This window comes from Lolium perenne, chromosome 4 (genome assembly GCF_019359855.2).
Source record: "Lolium perenne isolate Kyuss_39 chromosome 4, Kyuss_2.0, whole genome shotgun sequence".
Lineage (NCBI taxonomy): Eukaryota > Viridiplantae > Streptophyta > Magnoliopsida > Poales > Poaceae > Lolium > Lolium perenne.
The window spans coordinates 336,662,785-336,682,788 of NC_067247.2; the positions used below are offsets into that span (position 1 = coordinate 336,662,785).

General features: G+C 45.8%; 2 protein-coding genes across 2 annotated transcripts; one reads left to right on the forward strand and one right to left on the reverse strand.

Moving 5' to 3' along the window:
• The first annotated feature begins 11,654 nt into the window (after window positions 1–11,654).
• On the forward strand, window positions 11,655–18,992 carry LOC127296561 (disease resistance protein RGA5-like). The gene is made up of 4 exons (XM_051326678.2): window positions 11,655–11,955; window positions 14,530–14,687; window positions 14,924–15,727; window positions 16,817–18,992. The coding sequence occupies exons 3-4, from the start codon at window positions 14,943–14,945 to the stop codon at window positions 18,771–18,773; spliced, it is 2,742 nt and encodes a 913-aa protein (XP_051182638.1). The 5' UTR covers window positions 11,655–11,955; window positions 14,530–14,687; window positions 14,924–14,942; the 3' UTR covers window positions 18,774–18,992.
• Window positions 12,760–13,707, reverse strand: LOC127347904 (uncharacterized). The gene is made up of 2 exons (XM_051374043.1): window positions 13,552–13,707; window positions 12,760–13,263 (listed from the first exon to the last, which is right to left on the reverse strand). Exons 1-2 carry the CDS (start codon window positions 13,705–13,707, stop codon window positions 12,760–12,762), a joined length of 660 nt encoding a protein of 219 aa, XP_051230003.1.
• Window positions 18,993–20,004: the final 1,012 nt, after the last annotated feature.

Genomic DNA, 20,004 nt, shown 5'->3' on the forward strand with positions numbered 1-20,004 from the left:
GGTGAGAACTATAGGGTGCTGCGCGTGGTTGACGTATGTCTTTCCGTTCAACACGCGTCCGTTGGGAACCCCAAGAGGAAGGTGTGATGCGTACAGCAGTGAGTTTCCCTCAGTAAGAAACCAAGGTTTATCGAACCAGTAGGAGCCAAGAAGCACGTTGAAGGTTGATGGCGGCGGAGTGTAGTGCGGCGCAACACCAGGGATTCCGGCGCCAACGTGGAACCTGCACAACACAACCAAATTACTTTGCCCCAACGTGACAGTGAGGTTGTCAATCTCACCGGCTTGCTGTAACAAAGGATTAGATGTATAGTGTGGATGATGATTGTTTGCAGAAAGCAGTAGAACAAGTATTGCCGTAGATTGTATTTGATGTAAAAGAATGGACCAGGGTCCACAGTTCACTAGTGGTGTCTCTCCCATAAGATAAGCATGTTGGGTGAACAAATTACAGTTGGGCAATTGACAAATAAAGAGAGCATAACAATGCACATACATGTTATGATGAGTAGTGTGAGATTTAATTGGGCATTACGACAAAGTACATAGACCGCTATCCAGCATGCATCTATGCCTAAAAAGTCCACCTTCAGGTTATCATCCGAACCCCCTCCAGTATTAAGTTGCAAACAACAGACAATTGCATTAAGTATGGTGCGTAATGTAATCAACAAATACATCCTTAGATATAGCATTGATGTTTTATCCCTAGTGGCAACAACACATCCACAACCTTAGAGGTTGTTGTCACTCCCCCAGATTTAATGGAGGCATGAACCCACTATCGAGCATAATTACTCCCTCTTGGAGTTACAAGTAACGACTTGGCCAGAGCCTCTACTAGCAACGGAGAGCATGCAAGATCATAAACAACACATAGATGATAGATTGATAATCAACATAGCATAGTATTCCATATTCATCGGATCCCAACAAACGCAACATGTAGCATTACAGATAGATGATCTTGATCATGTTAGGCAGCTCACAAGATCCAACAATGATAGCACAATTAGGAGAAGACGACCATCTAGCTAATGCTATGGACCCATAGTCCAGGGATGAACTACTCACACATCAATCCGGAGGCGACCATGGCGGTGAAGAGTCCTCCGGGAGATGATTCCCCTCTCCGGCAGGGTGCCAGAGGCGATCTCCTGAATCCCCCGAGATGGGATTGGCGGCGGCGGCGTCTCTGGAAGGTTTTCCGTATCGTGGCTCTCGGTACTGGAACTATTATCGACGAAGGCTTAAGTAGGCGGAAGGGTAGGTCAGGGGGCATCACGGGGGGCCCACACAGTAGGCCGGCGCGGCCAGGGCTTGGGCCGCGCCGCCCTGTTGTGTGGCCACCTCGTGGCCCCACTTCGTTTCCTCTTCGGACTTCTGGAAGCTTCGTGGAAAAATAGGATCCTGGGCGTTGATTTCGTCCAATTCCGAGAATATTTCCTTACTAGGATTTCTGAAACCAAAAACAGCAGAAAACAAAGAATCGGCTCTTCGGCATCTCGTTAATAGGTTAGTGCCGGAAAATGCATAATAATGACATATAATGTGTATAAAACATGTGAGTATCATCATAAAAGTAGCATGGAACATAAGAAATTATAGATACGTTTGAGACGTATCAAGCATCCCCAAGCTTAGTTCCTACTCGTCCCGAGTAGGTAAACGATAACAAAGATAATTTCTTAAGTTACATGCTATCATAATCTTGATCAATACTATTGTAAGGACATGTAATGAATGCAGCGATTCGAAGCAATGGTAAATACAATGAGTAAACAATTGAATCATATAGCAAAGACTTTTCATGAATAGTACTTTCAAGACAAGCATCAATAAGTCTTGCATAAGAGTTAACTCATAAAGCAATAAATTCATAGTAAAGGCATTGAAGCAACACAAAGGAAGATTAAGTTTCTGCGGTTGCTTTCAACTTGTAACATGTATATCTCATGGATATTGTCAGCATAAAGTAATATAACAAGTGCAATATGCAAGTATGTAGGAATCAATGCACAATTAACACAGGTGTTTGCTTATTGAGATAGAAGGAAATGGGTAAACTGACTCAACAATAGAAATAGAAGAAAGGCCCTTCACAGAGGGAAGCATGGATTGCTATATTTGTGCTAGAGCTTTTATTTTGAAAACAAGAAACAATTTTGTCAACGGTAGTAATAAAGCATATGTATCATGTAAATTATATCCTACAAGTTGCAAGCCTCATGCATAGTATACCAATAGTGCCCGCACCTCGTCCTAATTAGCTTGGATTTACATGGATTATCATAGCATAGCATATGTTTCAACCAAGTGTCACAAAGGGGTACCTCTATGCCGCCTGTACAAAGGTCTAAGGAGAAAGCTCGCATTGGATTTCTCGCTTTTGATTATTCTCAACTTAGACATCCATACCGGGACAACATAGACAACAGATAATGGACTCCTCTTTAATGCATAAGCATTCAACAACAGATAATATTCTCATAAGAGATTGAGGTTTGTTGTCCAAACTGAAACTTCCACCATGGATCATGGCTTTAGTTAGTGGCCCAATGTTCTTCTCTAACAATATGCATACTCAAACCATTTGATCATGATAAATCACCCATACTTCAGACAAGACGAACATGCATAGCAACTCACATGATATTCAACAAAGAAATAGTTGATGGCGTCCCCAGGAACATGGTTATCGCTCAACAAGCAACTTATAAGAGATAAGATGCATAAGTACATATTCAATACCACAATAGTTTTTAGGCTATTTGTCCCATGAGCTATATATTGCAAAGATAAAGAATAGAAATTTTAAAGGTAGCACTCAAGCAATTTACTTTGGAATGGCGGAGAAATACCATGTAGTAGGTAGGTATGGTGGACACAAGTGGTATAGTATTTGGCTCAAGGATTTTGGATGCATGAGAAGTATTCCCTCTCGATACAAGGTTTAGGCTAGCAAGGTTGTTTAAAGCAAACACAAGTATGAACCGGTACAGCAAAACTCACATAAAAGACATATTGAAAGCATTATAAGACTCTATACCGTCTTCCTTGTTGTTCGACCCTTACTAGAAAATATCTAGACCTTAGAGAGACCAATTATGCAAACCAAATTTTAGCAAGCTCTATGTATTTCTTCACTAATAGGTGCAAGATATATGATGCAAGAGCTTAAACATGAGCACAACAATTGCCAAGTATCACATTATTCAAGATATTATACCAATTACCACATGTAGCATTTCCCGTTTCCAACCATATAACAATTTAACGAAGCAGTTCAACCTTCGCCATGAATATTATGAGTAAAGCCTAAGGACATATTTGTCCATATGCAATAGCGGAGCGTGTCTCTCTCCCACACAATGAATGCTAGGATCCAACTTTATTCAAACAAAACAAAAAACAAAAACATACAGACGCTCCAAGTAAAGCACATAAGATGTGATGGAATAAAAATATAGTTTCACTAGAGAAACCTGATAATGTTGTCGATGAAGAAGGGGATGCCTTGGGCATCCCCAAGCTTAGACGCTTGAGTCTTCTTAAAATATGCAGGGATGAACCACCGGGGCATCCCCAAGCTTAGAGCTTTCACTCTCCTTGATCATATTGTATCATCCTCCTCTCTTGATCCTTGAAAACTTCCTCCACACCAAACTCGAAACAAACTCATTAGAGGGTTAGTGCATAATCAAAAATTCACATGTTCAGATGTGACATAATAATTCTTAACACTTCTAGACATTGCACAAAGCTACTGAAAGTTAATGGAACAAAGAAATCAATCAAGCATAGCAAAACATGCAATGTGAAATAAAAGGCAGAATCTATCAAAACAGAACAGTCTGTAAAGACAAATTTTTTAGAGGCACCAGACTTGCTCAGATGAGAAAACTCAAAACTAATGAAAGTTGCGTACATATCTGAGGATCACGCACGTAAATTGGCATATTTTTCTGAGTTACCTACAGACGCAGTGACTCAATTTCGTGACAGCAAGAAAACTGTTTCTGCGCAGTAATCCAAATCTAGTATCAACTTTCTATTAGAGACTTCACTTGGCACAACAATGCAATAAAACTAAGATAAGGAGAGGTTGCTACAGTAGTAACAACTTCCAAGACTCAAATATAAAACAAAAGTGCTGTAGTAAAATAATGGGTTGTCTCCCATAAGCGCTTTTCTTTAACGCCTTTCAGCTAGGCGCAGAAAGTGTGTATCAAGTGTTATCAAGAGATGAAGCATCAACATCATAATTTGTTGTAATAATAGAATCAAAAGGTAACTTCATTCTCTTTCTTGGGAAGTGTTCCATACCTTTCTTGAGAGGAAATTGATATTTAATATTACCTTCCTTCATATCAATGGTAGCACCAACAGTTCGAAGAAAAGGTCTTCCCAATATAATGGGACAAGATGCATTGCATTCAATATCCAAGACAACAAAATCAACGGGGACAAGGTTATTGTTAACAGTAATGCGAACATTATCAATCTTCCCCAAAGGTTTCTTTGTAGAATTATCAGCAAGATTAACATCCAAATAACAATTTTTCAATGGTGGCAAGTCAAGCATATTATAGATTTTCCTAGGCATAACAGAAATACTTGCACCAAGATCACATAAAGCATTACAATCAAAATCATTGACCTTCATCTTAATGATGGGCTCCCAACCATCTTCTAACTTCCTAGGAATAGAAGTTTCAAGTTTTAGTTTCTCTTCTCTAGCTTTTATGAGAGCATTTGTAATATGTTTTGTAAAGGCTAAATTTATAGCACTAGCATTGGGACTTTTAGCAAGTTTTTGTAAGAACTTTATAACTTCAGAGATGTGGCAATCATCAAAATCTAAACCATTATAATCTAAAGCAATGGGATCATTGTCCCCAATGTTGGAAAAAATTTCAGCAGTTTTATCACAGGCAGTTTCAGCAGTTTTAGCAGTTTCCGGCAATTTTGCAGGCTTTGCATTAGAAGTAGAAACATTGCCAACACCAATTTTTTTACCATTGATAGTAGGAGGTGCAGCAACATGTGGAGCATTAGCATTACTAGTGGTGGTAATAGTCCAAACTTTAGCTACATTATTCTCTTTAGCTAGTTTTTCATTTTCTTCTATTTCCCACCTAGCATGCAATTCAGCCATTAATCTTATATTCTCATTAATTCTAACTTGGATGGCATTTGCTGTAGTAACAATTTTATTTTCATTATCCTTATTAGGCATAACTTTCAATTTCAAAAGATCAACATCAGCAGCAAGACTATCAACTTTAGAAGCAAGTATATCAATTTTCCCAAGCTTTTCTTCAACAGATTTGTTAAAAGCAGTTTGTGTACTAATAAATTCTTTAAGCATGACTTCAAGTCCAGGGGGTGTATTCCTATTATTATTGTAAGAATTCCCATAAGAATTACCATAACCGTTACCATTATTATAAGGATATGGCCTATAGTTGTTACTAGAATTGTTCCGATAAGCATTGTTGTTGAAATTATTATTTTTAATGAAGTTCACATCAACATGTTCTTCTTGGGCAACCAATGAAGCTAACGGAACATTATTAGGATCAACATTAGTCCTACCGCTCACAAGCATAGACATAATAGCATCAATCTTATCACTCAAGGAAGAGGTTTCTTCGACAGAATTTACCTTCTTACCTTGTGGAGCTCTTTCCGTGTGCCATTCAGAGTAATTAGTCATCATATTATCAAGAAGCTTTGTTGCGGCCCCTAGAGTGATGGACATAAAGGTACCTCCAGCAGCTGAATCCAATAGGTTCTGTGAAGAAAAATTCAGTCATGCATAAAAGGTTTGGATGATCATCCAAGTAGTCAGTCCATGGGTTGGGCAATTTTTAACCAAAGATTTCATCCTTTCCCATGCTTGTGCAACATGCTCAGTATCTAATTGCTTAAAATTCATTATGCTACTTCTCAAAGATATAATTTTAGCAGGAGGATAATATCTACCAATGAAAGCATCCTTACATTTAGTCCATGAATCAATACTATTCTTAGGCAGAGATAGCAACCAATCTTTAGCTCTTCCTCTTAATGAGAAAGGAAACAATTTTAACTTTATAATGTCACCATCTACATCCTTATACTTTTGCATTTCACATAGTTCAACAAAATTATTAAGATGGGCAGCAGCATCATCAGAACTAACACCAGAAAATTGCTTTGTCATAACAAGATTTAGTAAAGCAGGTTTAATTTCAAAGAATTCTGCTGTAGTAGCAGGTGGAGCAATAGGTGTGCATAAGAAATCATTATTATTTGTGTTTGTGAAGTCACACAACTTAGTATTTTCAGGAGTATTCATTTTAGCAATAGTAAATAAAGTAAACTAGATAAAGTAAATGAAGTAACTAATTTTTTTGTGTTTTTAATATGGAGAACGAAAACAAGATAGTAAATAAAGTAAAACTAGCAACTAAATTTTTTGTGTTTTGTTTTAGTGCAGCAAACAAAGTAGTAAATAAAAGTAAAGCAAGACAAAAACAAAGTAAAGAGATTGGAAGTGGAGACTCCCCTTGCAGCGTGTCTTGATCTCCCCGGCAACGGCGCCAGAAAATCTACTTGCTGCGCGTGGTTGACGTATGTCTTTCCGTTCAACACGCGTCCGTTGGGAACCCCAAGAGGAAGGTGTGATGCGTACAGCAGTGAGTTTCCCTCAGTAAGAAACCAAGGTTTATCGAACCAGTAGGAGCCAAGAAGCACGTTGAAGGTTGATGGCGGCGGAGTGTAGTGCGGCGCAACACCAGGGATTCCGGCGCCAACGTGGAACCTGCACAACACAACCAAATTACTTTGCCCCAACGTGACAGTGAGGTTGTCAATCTCACCGGCTTGCTGTAACAAAGGATTAGATGTATAGTGTGGATGATGATTGTTTGCAGAAAGCAGTAGAACAAGTATTGCAGTAGATTGTATTTGATGTAAAAGAATGGACCGGGGTCCACAGTTCACTAGTGGTGTCTCTCCCATAAGATAAATAGCATGTTGGGTGAACAAATTACAGTTGGGCAATTGACAAATAAAGAGAGCATAACAATGCACATACATGTTATGATGAGTAGTGTGAGATTTAATTGGGCATTACGACAAAGTACATAGACCGCTATCTAGCATGCATCTATGCCTAAAAAGTCCACCTTCAGGTTATCATCCGAACCCCCTCCAGTATTAAGTTGCAAACAACAGACAATTGCATTAAGTATGGTGCGTAATGTAATCAACAAATACATCCTTAGATATAGCATTGATGTTTTATCCCTAGTGGCAACAGCACATCCACAACATTAGAGGTTGCTGTCACTCCCCCAGATTTAATGGAGGCATGAACCCACTATCGAGCATAATTACTCCCTCTTGGAGTTACAAGTAACGACTTGGCCAGAGCCTCTACTAGCAACGGAGAGCATGCAAGATCATAAACAACACATAGATGATAGATTGATAATCAACATAGCATAGTATTCCATATTCATCGGATCCCAACAAACGCAACATGTAGCATTACAGATAGATGATCTTGATCATGTTAGGCAGCTCACAAGATCCAACAATGATAGCACAATTAGGAGAAGACGACCATCTAGCTAATGCTATGGACCCATAGTCCAGGGGTGAACTACTCACACATCAATCCGGAGGCGACCATGGCGGTGAAGAGTCCTCCGGGAGATGATTCCCCTCTCCGGCAGGGTGCCGGAGGCGATCTCCTGAATCCCCCGAGATGGGATTGGCGGCGGCGTCTCTGGAAGGTTTTCCGTATCGTGGCTCTCGATACTGGAACTATTATCGACGAAGGCTTAAGTAGGCGGAAGGGTAGGTCAGGGGGCGTCACGGGGGGCCCACACAGTAGGCCGGCGCGGCCAGGGCTTGGGCCGCGCCGCCCTGTTGTGTGGCCACCTCGTGGCCCCACTTCGTTTCCTCTTCGGACTTCTGGAAGCTTCGTGGAAAAATAGGATCCTGGGCGTTGATTTCGTCCAATTCCGAGAATATTTCCTTACTAGGATTTCTGAAACCAAAAACAGCAGAAACAAAGAATCGGCTCTTCGGCATCTCGTTAATAGGTTAGTGCCGGAAAATGCATAATAATGACATATAATGTGTATAAAACATGTGAGTATCATCATAAAAGTAGCATGGAACATAAGAAATTATAGATACGTTTGAGACGTATCACAGGGCGTCTTTAAACAGCGGCGGAAGCGGGTGGTTGCACGCAATAACGCCGGCGCGGACGGCCACACGGCTATGCACGACGAGACGCGTCCCTGCGTCGCCTGGGAAAACAGGGATGCCATTAACGTCGCTTGACCAAAGGTAGGCGACGGGGTTTTAGGTTTCCGAGCCGCTGACGCGTCGGGCCCGCGTCGCTTCGCCTCGCTTTTCGTTGTGTCCGGCGTGCCCGGTGCGTCCCCTGTGGGACGGGGACGGGCTCGGGGCGCCGGACACCGTATCGGGGCGCGCCGGACAAAAATGGGCTTTGGGGGACGCGGCTGGAACGGGTTTTTTGTCCGGCGCGCCCCAAATCCCTTTGGGGGACGCGGCTGGAGATGCTCTAAGCCTCTCTATAGTGGTAGTAAAGTCATCTTCGCTCATTACTCTAGTATCTGGGTCCTCCGACGCATTGTCGAGGCTCCCAAGATAGATTCGTTTGTTTTCCCATCCTCCTTGGAGCCGAAATTTGAACTGGAAGTAACTTGATAAAATGATACCTTTGCGTCTCAAACTAATGTGTGAACAAGGCAGATCTGCATTGGTCTTTCACCATTATTACGGGATGACCCAGAAGGTGAATTATATATCGTCGGTGGCAACACAATTTACAAAGAGGGCCTCTTGGAAATGTGAAGCTATAGACAAGCCCTCAACTTTTACAACCAAGACCCTCCAAGAAAGTTCAGAAAAGCGATCGGGTCCCTTGGCACCTTCCTCGCGTCGATGCCTCCAGCCGCAACTGCACCGCCGGGGATGAAACCACTTGGGATGCAACAACCGAAGAGCGCCGCACTTCTGGAGTTGAAAGGCCTCCACTTTTAGCACGCCGACCAGGAGGTTGTTGATGAGATGACGCCAGCAAACGATCCGCAGATCAGCTGAAAATGCCATAGCTCGGATAGTGGATGTCGAGGCACGGCGCGGAGGCTCAGATGTGGTGCCACCACCTCGAGAGCGTGCTCGTGCAAACCACCTCCTTGTGGGCATGCAGGAAAAGATATGGTGGCACATCTCGTATGGGAGGTCAGTGATGCGGTCGCGGCCACGGCTACCGCTCCATTGCTGCCACCGCCCCCGTCGGACGTCCCATCTCGGTGGCCGCCCTGCACCCCCCCCCCCCCCACCCCCCCACCCCCCGAAGCATTTGACTGAACAGGTTCCCAGCACGGCCGAACAACCAGATCAACATAACCACCACAGGAAACCGAAATATTTGCAAACACATCAAGAAACCAAGAAGAGCTAGAGATGCTGCATATGGACGAACGAATTCACGATCAGGCAACCCGCTCCAATCTCATGGCCACTAACACAAGAAAAATCACAGAGAATGCAATTGGGGAAATGTACGAGTGAGAAGAAACAACAGTCGCGGAGTAGACGGGCAGCCACCGCAACGCCACCCAAACCCGCACGCACCGCCGCAGCTCGGCCGACGAAGAGGAAGAATAGATCACACTCAGCGAATAGACCCGCAACCACAACCAAAGGAAGAAGGAAGAAAGACGGACCCAAGCCCCGGTCAAAACAATCCCACTGACCCCGCGTGCCCCCTCGCTCACACGTCACGTAGATGCGACTCCAGATGGTGAAACACAACGTCAAGCAAGCGCGCGAGGTGGGGCCCACGAAAAGGACTTGCAGCGCAACAACCCTATGAGCTTAGTGCTTTTTAGGGATATAATAATGGATAGTTTGTTAACTTGCAGAATTAGCAAGGTTACTTCTTAGCAGAAAGTTACAGCAAAATGGGGAGACACCTTTTTAAACAGTAGGCTCGCAAGGAGCCCAACTTTGAATTAACAAAGCCATCAACCGGGCAAGAATTACACAAGGCGAACCGAACAAACACCCACACACAACACTACACAACACAACACAATGGCCGAACGATACAAGGGCACACCCTAAAAGGCTTACAACTCAACACTACTAGCAAGCACCAAAGGGACTTGCAAAGCGAAGACTACAACTCTCCGGCACCGAGGGCAACGAGCAGTGAAGGCGCGACGAGGCACTGCCAAAGAGCAGGATGGAGATTCATGAGCGAGGAAGGCCCCCTGAACTGCAAGCACCAAAACACATTCCGGTTCCCACACCGAAGAGGGCCCCTACCCTCTCGCCTTGGCTCGAAGGCGTCAAACCATCGGTGATGGGAAAAGCTCACCCGAGAGCTGGGGAAGTGCTGAACTTGAACTCCGAGGCAGCCCCAGAACACGACCACCAGGAAGGGGGGCACACCACACCGGCCAAACCGCTGCGACCTAAGGACGACTAGAGAGAAGCAGGAAAGCCACCGGGAGCAACTGCACGAGACCAAACTTTCCGCCTTCAACCTCACCGAGCATCGGACTCCCCAGGTGATGCCTCCAAGGAGGATACGACGTGCAGCACGTCGACGTCGCCCAATCTGAGAGATTTTGGGCTTTCACCCGGGAGGTTGGTCGGGGTGGAGACAGGGGACCTCCGCCACGCCTCCAAGGAGGAAGAACGGCACCCACAGGTGCTGCCGCCGCTGGGCCGGGCCAGCCAACTTAGGGTTTCCCCCGGTCCCGAGCCACCTCCGTATTCCAGAGCGAGCAGCAAACCGCCGCTAAGCCGAAATCAGGGAGGAGAGAGAGAAGAGGGGGAACAACCTCGATCTGACGGGGAGGGGGCCTCCATACCGCAGCCGCCACCCGTCGCGGTCCAACCTCCCAAGAGGTCGCGGCCGACAGCCAGAGTCACCCGCGCCGAAGCCTGCCGCGCGCGCCGTCGCCTCGCCTGAAGGGCCGTCCCGGTCCTGTAGACGCTGTAGTCCTCCACATCGAAGCGGAGCGACGAGATCCTCGCCGCCACCGTCCTCAGCAGCCGCATGGCTTTCCGGCGGTCACCTCAGGTGGCGGCAAGGGAGGGAGGAAGGTGGGAGGACGGGCCTGGTGGCGCTAGGGTTTGGACGCCGCCCGAGTCGCCCGAGCGGGAGCGACGCGGGAGCAGGGCGTTTTTGCTTGTCCAAAGGATCGTTCCTGGGGAGACACCTTCCTCACGAGGGAATTTGCATCTGTGTCGTAAATCGTAATGGCATGGAGACTGTGCCTCGGCTGGGTGTCGGTGCATGGCGCTGGCAGCTGTGCTGCAAACTGCACGCCTTCGTGAGTAGTAGCAGCGTATGGGGCGAGGGGAGTGCGGATACCGAGAGAGCGCATGCATGGGCTTCAAGGCGGCGCTGGAGAGGAGGAGAAATGGAGAATAGCAGTCATCGGAGCTTCGTGGACCTTGCTGGATGAGATGGAGGCGGTTAGAGAAGGGGAACGGACGGGCGGAGGTGCAGAGGGCCAGAGGTGGGGGAGTTCCTCCGGTGATGGCTCCCGCCGCCATCACCATGGATGGTGGTCTGATACTCTGATGCGGTGGCGCGGCAGCGGTAGCGGGCAGCCTGTTCCCACTTAACTATCGATCGAATCCAGGTCGTCTCCAGGTCTTGGTATCCACAGATAAAAAAAACCTCGAGGAAGCAAAGGAAAAGGCATGGTGGCGTACGGCCATGTGCTCTTCGCTCCCCTATAGCATCTCGACTCGCACCCCCATTCGTGCCTCGCACTGGATCTCGGTCAAACTTACTGGATCTCGATCAATCCTCCCTCCAACCAAGCAGCCAAGAACTCCTCCGTATTGAGGCTGCCTGCAGAGCAGACCAACCGGAGAAATCCTTCCCACTCTCGCCAGGTACATTCTTTGCTCCCTTTCGCTCTCGTTTTGTTTTTGCTGCGGCCGGCTGCCGGTGTGTGCGGAACGGCGCGTAGCTCGGGAGCCCCGCCGACATTCTGCTGCTCCGCCGTCCCGCGAGTGAGAGGGGCATAGGAAGGAGCTATCGGGTTTTTTTCGGGATTCAACTTTTTCAGCTACATTTGTTTTGCGACTAGATTCAACTTTTTCGGCGACCTCTGATAAACAGTAGCTATCGATGGCAACTTTTCGGCGAGCTCTGAGCGCCTTTATCATTTGTTATTCAGGTCCATGCGTAATGTCCTAAGGCTGTTGCCAATGCATCACCTCACTATAGCCTGCTATGTCAGTTTTTTTCCTCACTCTCACCCCACTCTCACCCCACGGTGCCAGTTCACAGGCTATAGTGCCAGCTCTCAGTTCTCTCTCCTCCACATCACCATTTCTTTTTCAGATTAAGTTATTTCACTCGATTTTTTGTAGACATTCAAAATAATGCAAGAAAATTATTTTATTCAACTAAAAATGTTACCGATTACATAATAATTAATAAAATTGCATAATAAATTTTAAAAATTACATAATAAATAAAAATTCTACTCCTCTTCCTCTTCTTCCTGCTCCTCCTCCTCGTCGTCATCATCTTCCAGACCAAGCTCTTTTTCCACCATCTTGATGGCCTTCGCATGTTTGCGTTTTTCTGCTTCGTTCATGTCGTCGGTTGATCGGTCTTTCATTTTGTTCCATTGCTTGAATAGCTTAGCCTTCACTAAACCCTTCATCATGTTCCTCATCGCGAAGGATTTATTCCTTCCCCTTCCTCCGACCCTTACGTGCCGCAGCCTTGGCCCTATCGCGGCCCGGTGGACGCTCCTCCGTCGTCGCCTCGCTAGAGCTGTACTCACCAGAAACTCCAAGACGGCTTCTCTTGGAAGTGGACTCGGTTCCACTACCAGGACCATGTTGTCCTTTCCACTTCGCTTCATTGCGAATAGCTTGCCACCAGTGGTGCCGTCTGAACGGCTGAGTCACTCTTTTGTCATTCGCGTACCTCTCCATTGCCGCCTTCATGACCATCTGATCGTCTGCTCCACTTTGACGTAACGCTTCTTCTTGGATGTGGTATGCATTGAACAGGGACACCTCCTTGTTGTAGGCGTTCCAATGATCCTTCAGCTGCTTGGAGGTCTGACGACGGGCAGGATCCGAGGTAGAGTTGAAGGTTGCAGCTATCTGACCCCAAAAACTAGTGCCGGTCTTGCAATTACCGGCAACAGAGTCCTTGGAGTTAAAAAGCCAAGCATTAACCTACCCCGAAATAGATATTGTTAGTGAAAAATCCAAGCAAGAACCAACCCCGAAATAAATATGTGATGGGTAAGTAAAGTACCAGTTTTTCCTCTTCCGCAGTTTTCCAGTCAAGCCTCTTTGCACGCGGTGGTACGATTGTTTCCGCGGCATTGGACTCGGAGCTTGGTGCACTGGCTTCAGAAGGTGGTGGGGGGTACGGACCATATGGCGCGTATGGATACGGAGGTGGAGGGTATGAACCGTACGAAGGTGGTGGGTAAGGAGGTACAGTGCCACTCCCGCTACCTGTAGGTGGAGCATTTGGAGGTGGTTGGGGGTATGGATACGGAGGCGGAGGGTATGAACCATATGGCGCCGGAGGTGGAGCGTATGGCCCATATGGCCCCGGAGGTGGTGTGCCGGAGGAGTATAAAACTCGGGGAAGCGGCGAAGAACCGACATTGGTGCGACGATGTGTCGGAGAGACATCATCTAGGTGTATTGGTGACCCGTCGGGCTGCAACAGATCCGTGAACGTTGTCAAATCTGGTGGAGTCCAACCGGACATGGTGGAGAAGATTTGAGAGAATGAAGGAGATGAATGAGATGAAATGGGTGTGGAGTGAGTGAAACCATATGGGGTATTTATAGGGGGTGGGGATGAAATTTTAGGGTTTTTTGGCTTTTTTTCGGATTTTTTGAACCAGCAACGGCTACCCCAACGGCTAGCTGACGTGGACGAATCAGATCGCGCCACGTCAGCTAGCCGTTACGCCCTCTCGCCCGCCTGTCGCCCGCCTCTCGCCTCCCTCTCGCCCCCACTCTCGCCTCCCTCTCGCTGCCAACGCTGCCGCCCCACTCTCGCCCGCCTCTCGCCTCCCTCTCGCCCCCAACGCAGGCGGTAGCCGGGCGGGAGCGGGCGATACCGCCGGGCGCCCGCGCAGCCGCCTCCCGCTCTCGTCTCGCCCCTCTCTCGCCTCTCTCTCGCCCCGCCTCGGGCGCTACCGCCCCTGCTACCGCCTGCAATGGCACCAACCTAATGCTATTGCAGTATCGCTAGCTGCTGTGACAGAAAATCATATTTAAGTGTAGATCAGAACTTTTATTTCTTTGCATTTTCATCTCTGATTTTGAATGAGAGCAGAAATCATTCATACTCCCACCAATAATTCAGCGATCACATCTTCTTTAGGTACCGCATTGCCTATTCTGTTTCATGAGCAACGCATGCTGCCTTACAAACAATCTAACATGGTGCTCCACAAAATTTATCTTTTCCTGCAGTCTTTCTTGCTCCTTAAACGTGAAGAGAATTGTCTCCGGTGATCAGGCGGTGACCACAGAGGAAATCAAATATTGGCTTCCCAATATCTGAGTTCAAAGCTCAGGTCACCTACTATCATCTGTGAAGTACTTTTGTGTGGCTTCAGTGAGTAACACAGGTAAAGGTTACTTTTGTCTTCAAATCATGATGTTTACATCGTGAATATTTTCAATGTTTATGGTTTCTGCAAGCACATAACATATTTGCAAACATTATGGTCATGGTTAATCTGCAGCTGCAATAGTTTTGCATACAATTACCTTGAGTCTCCCATTCTTAATTTTTTTCCAGGTCTACTCAAGTGCATTTGGGAAATCTATAAAATTTATAACCCAATTTTGTTATGTTTTACAGGAATATCACCCTATCAACCATGGCAGTGAGCGCTTCCACGGGTGTGATGAACTCGCTCCTTGGGAAGCTCACTACCCTGATGGGGGATGAGTATCGGAAGCTCAAAGGTGTGCGCAATAAGGTTGTGTCCCTTCATGAAGAGTTCAGTAGCATGAATGCTCTTCTTGTAAAGCTGGCAGGAATGGACGAGCTTGATGTTCAGGCTAAGGTGTGGAGAGACCAAGTGAGGGAGATGTCCTATGATATTGAAGACTGCATCGATGACTTCATGCATGACCTTGAAGTAAAAGGTGCAACCACTGGGTTTCTCAAGAAGACAGCTGAGCGCTTTAAGAAGCTCAAGGTGCGTCATCAAATTGCCAACAAGATCAACGGGATTGAGGCTCGTGTACTTCAATTGCATGAGCGGCGCATAAGGTACAAGCTTGATGAGTACAACCCTACGACCAGTATTGTCCATATTGATCCACGAGCACTCGCTATTTTTGCGGATGCGGCTGGTCTCGTGGGTATTAATACCCCCAGAGATGAGCTTATTGAGTTGTTGATGGATCAAGGTCAAGAGCTGAAGGTGGCTTCTATTGTGGGATTTGGAGGTCTCGGAAAAACCACCCTTGCAAATGAAGTGTGCCGTGAGATCAAAGGGAAGTTTACCTGTCATGCATTTGTATCAGTATCTCTAAAGCCTGATATACCGAGGCTTCTCCGGAATTTATTATTGAAGCTTACGAGGGAACAGTTGTCTCCAAGTAGCAGCTTGGATGATGTGATTACAAATATCAGAGAGTATTTATTGAATGAGAGGTAATTTTTTTCATTATGTGTACCTTATTGTACCAGTATGCACTTTATGCGTTCTTACCAAAATATATTAGCAAGTACTAGTGATTTATTTGCGCTCTTAAAGTCTATTTTGGTATCATTTCCAGGGCAACCATAGCATTTTCTTTAAAGGTTGGATATATATGTCTCTGTTTGAGAAGTGTCACACATAAAATGAATTAGTTCACTGTAATATTGGACTATGAACATTTTTTTTTATATAATGAAAGAAGTTCTATTTTTCCCGATCTAACTTTGCATACAGCTCAAACCACCTTGAAATTTGCCAAGATTGTGGTATACCTCAGTAAAATCAAACTCCTTCGAGGAAACAGGGAATGAATGTTTTGCAAATTTTACTTGTAAGGATTAAATTTTAATTTTATTTCAAGACTTGAATACTCAAATTTATAACCTGTGAAGCAAAAACCAATTCTAAATGAGTAAAATAATCAGCCTGTTGAGGTTGTGTGGCCTATGGGTCCGCGCGGCGCGCAAGGGGGGGGGGGGAGTGAGGGAATAGGGAAGTGAACAAGATCAAATCAATTGACATCGGCCAAATCAACTGCTTACCCCGCACGGGAGTAATTCATTTCACCCTTCGTGAGCTGTGGCACTGTTGGCGTATTAAGCCTCCATAATATTATACATTTGCATTGTAAGCACTATTTTTATCTTCACACAGTTAATATAGACACTAAAGTTAATTGGATGTTAGGCATCCACTGATAAATGTTTCACTGTTCCAGTGAGAGTACATATCTTTGTTTACTTTCTAGTTCAACTAAATGATGTACTGACGAGGACAAGGAAATGGAAGTTATTACATATATTGCAAAACGAATTCTACTTGATTTATATCTACTTATCATTGACGATTCAAAGGCAGTTATACTGTGTACAATGTAATTTACTTAGATCTAATTAATAGTACATGTCATCATCGTGTTGACATGTACACTTAGAATTTGTGGTTTTAGGTAATAGGACTTTAATTTCCCAAGCTTATAAGATCTCACCATAAACTAACCTTTATGTGTTCTCATTTCTCAATGGTGATGTGATTTGCAGGTACTTTATCATAATTGATGATTTATGGGATACGTTAGCATGGGATATTATTAAATGTGCTTTCCCAGAAAATAATCATGGCAGTAGAGTGCTAACAACTACCAGGATTTATTCGGTTGCTGCTGCTTGTTGCTCTAAAAGCAGAGGATGTGTTTTTAAGATGAAATATCTTAATGAGCATGATTCAAGAAGAATGTTTTTTAGCAGAATATTTGGTTCAGAAAATTCCTGCCCTACTGAATTAGTAGACGTTTCAATGGATATTCTGAAAAAATGTGGTGGTCTGCCACTTGCTATCATCAGTATATCAAGCCTTCTAGCTGATCAACCAAAGACAACATTTGAGTATGTAAGGAAGTCTCTCGGATGCATGTTTGACGGAAATCCTACTCTTGATCAGATGAGGCAAATTTTGGAGCTCAGCTTCAGAAACCTTCCTAACCATCTTAAGACATGTTTGCTCTATCTTGGTATGTATCCAGAGGATCATGTGATATGGACGTTTTATTTGTTGAGGCAATGGATCGCAGAAGTTTTCGTGCGTCCAACCCCTGGGCTCGATGCAGAGGATGTTGCAATAAGCTATTTCAATGAGCTTATTAATAGGAGCATGATCCAGCCTGTGGATACCGACGATGGTGGAGAGGTGTTGAGCTGCAGAGTACATGATATAATGCTAGATGTCATCAGATCCAAGATTGAAGAAGAAAATTTTATTTCTGTGCTAAGTGACCCGGACGCTGTGTTAGGGATGCACAGAAATATCCGGAGAGCTTCATTCCAATGCTCTGGTGAAGAGTGCAGACTGACATCAGCAATGGTCAACGGGTCATTATCAAAAGTTCGATCAGTCTATGCTTTTGGAGGGTTTTCTTGCCAATCTGTGATGCTACTGAAATATATCCGAGTTCTACATCTAGATATGGGCTTTGCCAGAAATAATGTGCTAGATCTCACTGGTATATCTAAGTTGTTTCTATTGAGATGCTTAAATGTGGTTGGCGATACGAGGATTGAGCTACCTAGCCAAATTGGTGAGCTACAGCAATTGGAGACACTTGATTTAGCAGTACCCGTATCCGTCTCCAATCTTCCATCTGATATTGTTAGTTTGCCTCTGCTGTTGCATCTCAGTGTTTACGGACATAGAGGTTTTCCCGACGGAATTGGCAGATTGAGACTTCTGCGAACTCTACGGATGTTTGGTTTAGAGAGGAACTCCGTGGAGAATATCAAGGGCCTAGGCGAGATGACCAGCCTAAGATATTTTACTTTTCAATGGTCGGGAAATGACTTGGTGGAAGGGGCAAGACGTATGGATGTCTTGCGTTCTTCTCTACAAAGGATCAGCGGCAGCCTCAGGATCCTTCAATTTCATCCTGGTAATTTGGATTCTGAGGGATTAGATGGCTGGACCACATTTTCCCCTCCACCTATCCATCTTCGAGATATGATGATGTCGGGCTGCGTGTTTTCGATGATCCCCAAGTGGTTTGGTCATCTTCGGGACCTCCAAAGCTTGCGTTTCACGGTCAGGGCTGCAGGTTTGAAGGATGATGGCGTTGCTATTCTTGCAGGGTTGCCATCACTTGTCTTTCTCCAGTTGGGCTCAGAAAAACCTCTCGAAGAAAGGGTGCGCATCCCTGGCAGCGGCATTGCATTCCGAGCTCTCAAAGAGTTCTTTCTCTGTTGTTGGGCTCCGTTGTTGACTTTTGAAGCGGGTGCTATGCCTGTGCTCAAGAAGCTTTTTCTACTGTTAATACCGAGTCGTTGCGAGAGTGGTGGGTCTGTGGAGGGTCCACTAGATGGCATTGAGCACTTGCCAGCTGGCCTCAGAGAAATCGATATAAGGATCAAGGGCGAAAGAGATGAGGATGGAGAGGCTCTGAAGTCTTCTTTGAAGATTGCATTTGAGGAGCATCATCCAGGCGCTGCCTTGGACATCCGGTGTCGGTGATTCTCGTCTCCATTGATTATTAATGTCTGCGATTATTAATGTCTGCCTGGAAGTTCCATCCACGTACTGTACTAGTAGTATTGTCTTTCCGACACATTCTTAAGTTGAGACTAAACCTTTTTGAACTTGTAGTATTTAATTGAACCGTGGCTGTTGCCAACTTATCTGCTATAATCATGTACTCTGCTGGTGTTGGTCTCGTAAAGCCTTAATAAAGCGAGATGTGTGCTCTTATGCCGATTTCGATTTTGTTGCATGGAGAAATGCGTACTGTTGTTCTGAAAGAAAAATTCGGCTCCATGGGCCATGGCGCCTGAGCATAGTTTGTTTGATAGCATCTCGAGTCGTGTCTCTCAAAGCGCGCTCCAGCTTTGGGGCACGTCGGCTATTTTACCGTTCTCAGTTGCGCGTCACAAAGGAGCTTTTTTCCGGCTCGACTTAATATGGTGTCCGGTGGTCCGAGGCCATCCCCGCATCAAATGGAACACTGCGATCGCGCCGCACACAAAGAAAAGCGAGGCGGGGAGTGGCGGGCCCAATGCGTCATTGAGACACGAACGATGCGCAACCGTCGCCTACCTCTCGACTAAAGTAAATGGCGCGCAGCGACGGTGCAGTTTCCCCATAGGCGCAATGACACGTCTCGTCGCGCTTAGCAGTCTGTGCCGGCGTTAAAGCGCGCCACCACTCCCTCACCTCCCTCCGGCGTATAAAAAATGGTGCTCGCGTATCGCCCCTCACACAAACCCTAGCGCCGCAATTCCCAACCCTAGCCGCCACCATCATAGGAGTCGAGGTTGCGGGCCGCTCCATGGTTGGTCGAGGTCGAGGTCGCGGGCGTGGCCGTCGGGGCCGCGGTGGCCATGCTGGAGCAGCAACGCCTGCACGGTCGCCATCACCTGTGCCGTCGTCATCTTTCGAGGAGTGGAAGTTCGAGTTCATCATCGTCCTCAGTGAAGACTCACTCGGCATCCAGAGGCTGCCGGACAAGTTCGACGAGTTCGTCGCCAGCAACGAGCCGGCCGCGCTGCAGCAACGGGAGGCTTGCTATGGCTTTTGCCTGTGGCCGGTGGATGTGCTCTTCGACGGGTGGGGTTGTGTGCTCACCTTCCGCTACGAAGGCGATGACGAGATGAGTGAAGGTGTTCGATGACACGTCCTGCCGTTGGCACTACCACACTGACAACGAAGAGGACGGTGATTGAACATGTTCTTTCACAAGCACAAATCC

Bases quoted from the DNA above. Each gene is read 5' to 3' on its own strand.
- LOC127347904 (XM_051374043.1), bottom strand. From the start codon at position 13,707: ATGTCGGTTCTTCGCCGCTTCCCCGAGTTTTATACTCCTCCGGCACAC. The intron at 13,264-13,551 runs GTAGCGGGAGTG...ATTTCGGGGTAG, and splicing joins TCCAAATGCTCCACCTACAG to GTTAATGCTTGGCTTTTTAA.
- LOC127296561 (XM_051326678.2), top strand. From the start codon at position 14,943: ATGGCAGTGAGCGCTTCCACGGGTGTGATGAACTCGCTCCTTGGGAAG. The intron at 15,728-16,816 runs GTAATTTTTTTC...TGTGATTTGCAG, and splicing joins GAGTATTTATTGAATGAGAG to GTACTTTATCATAATTGATG.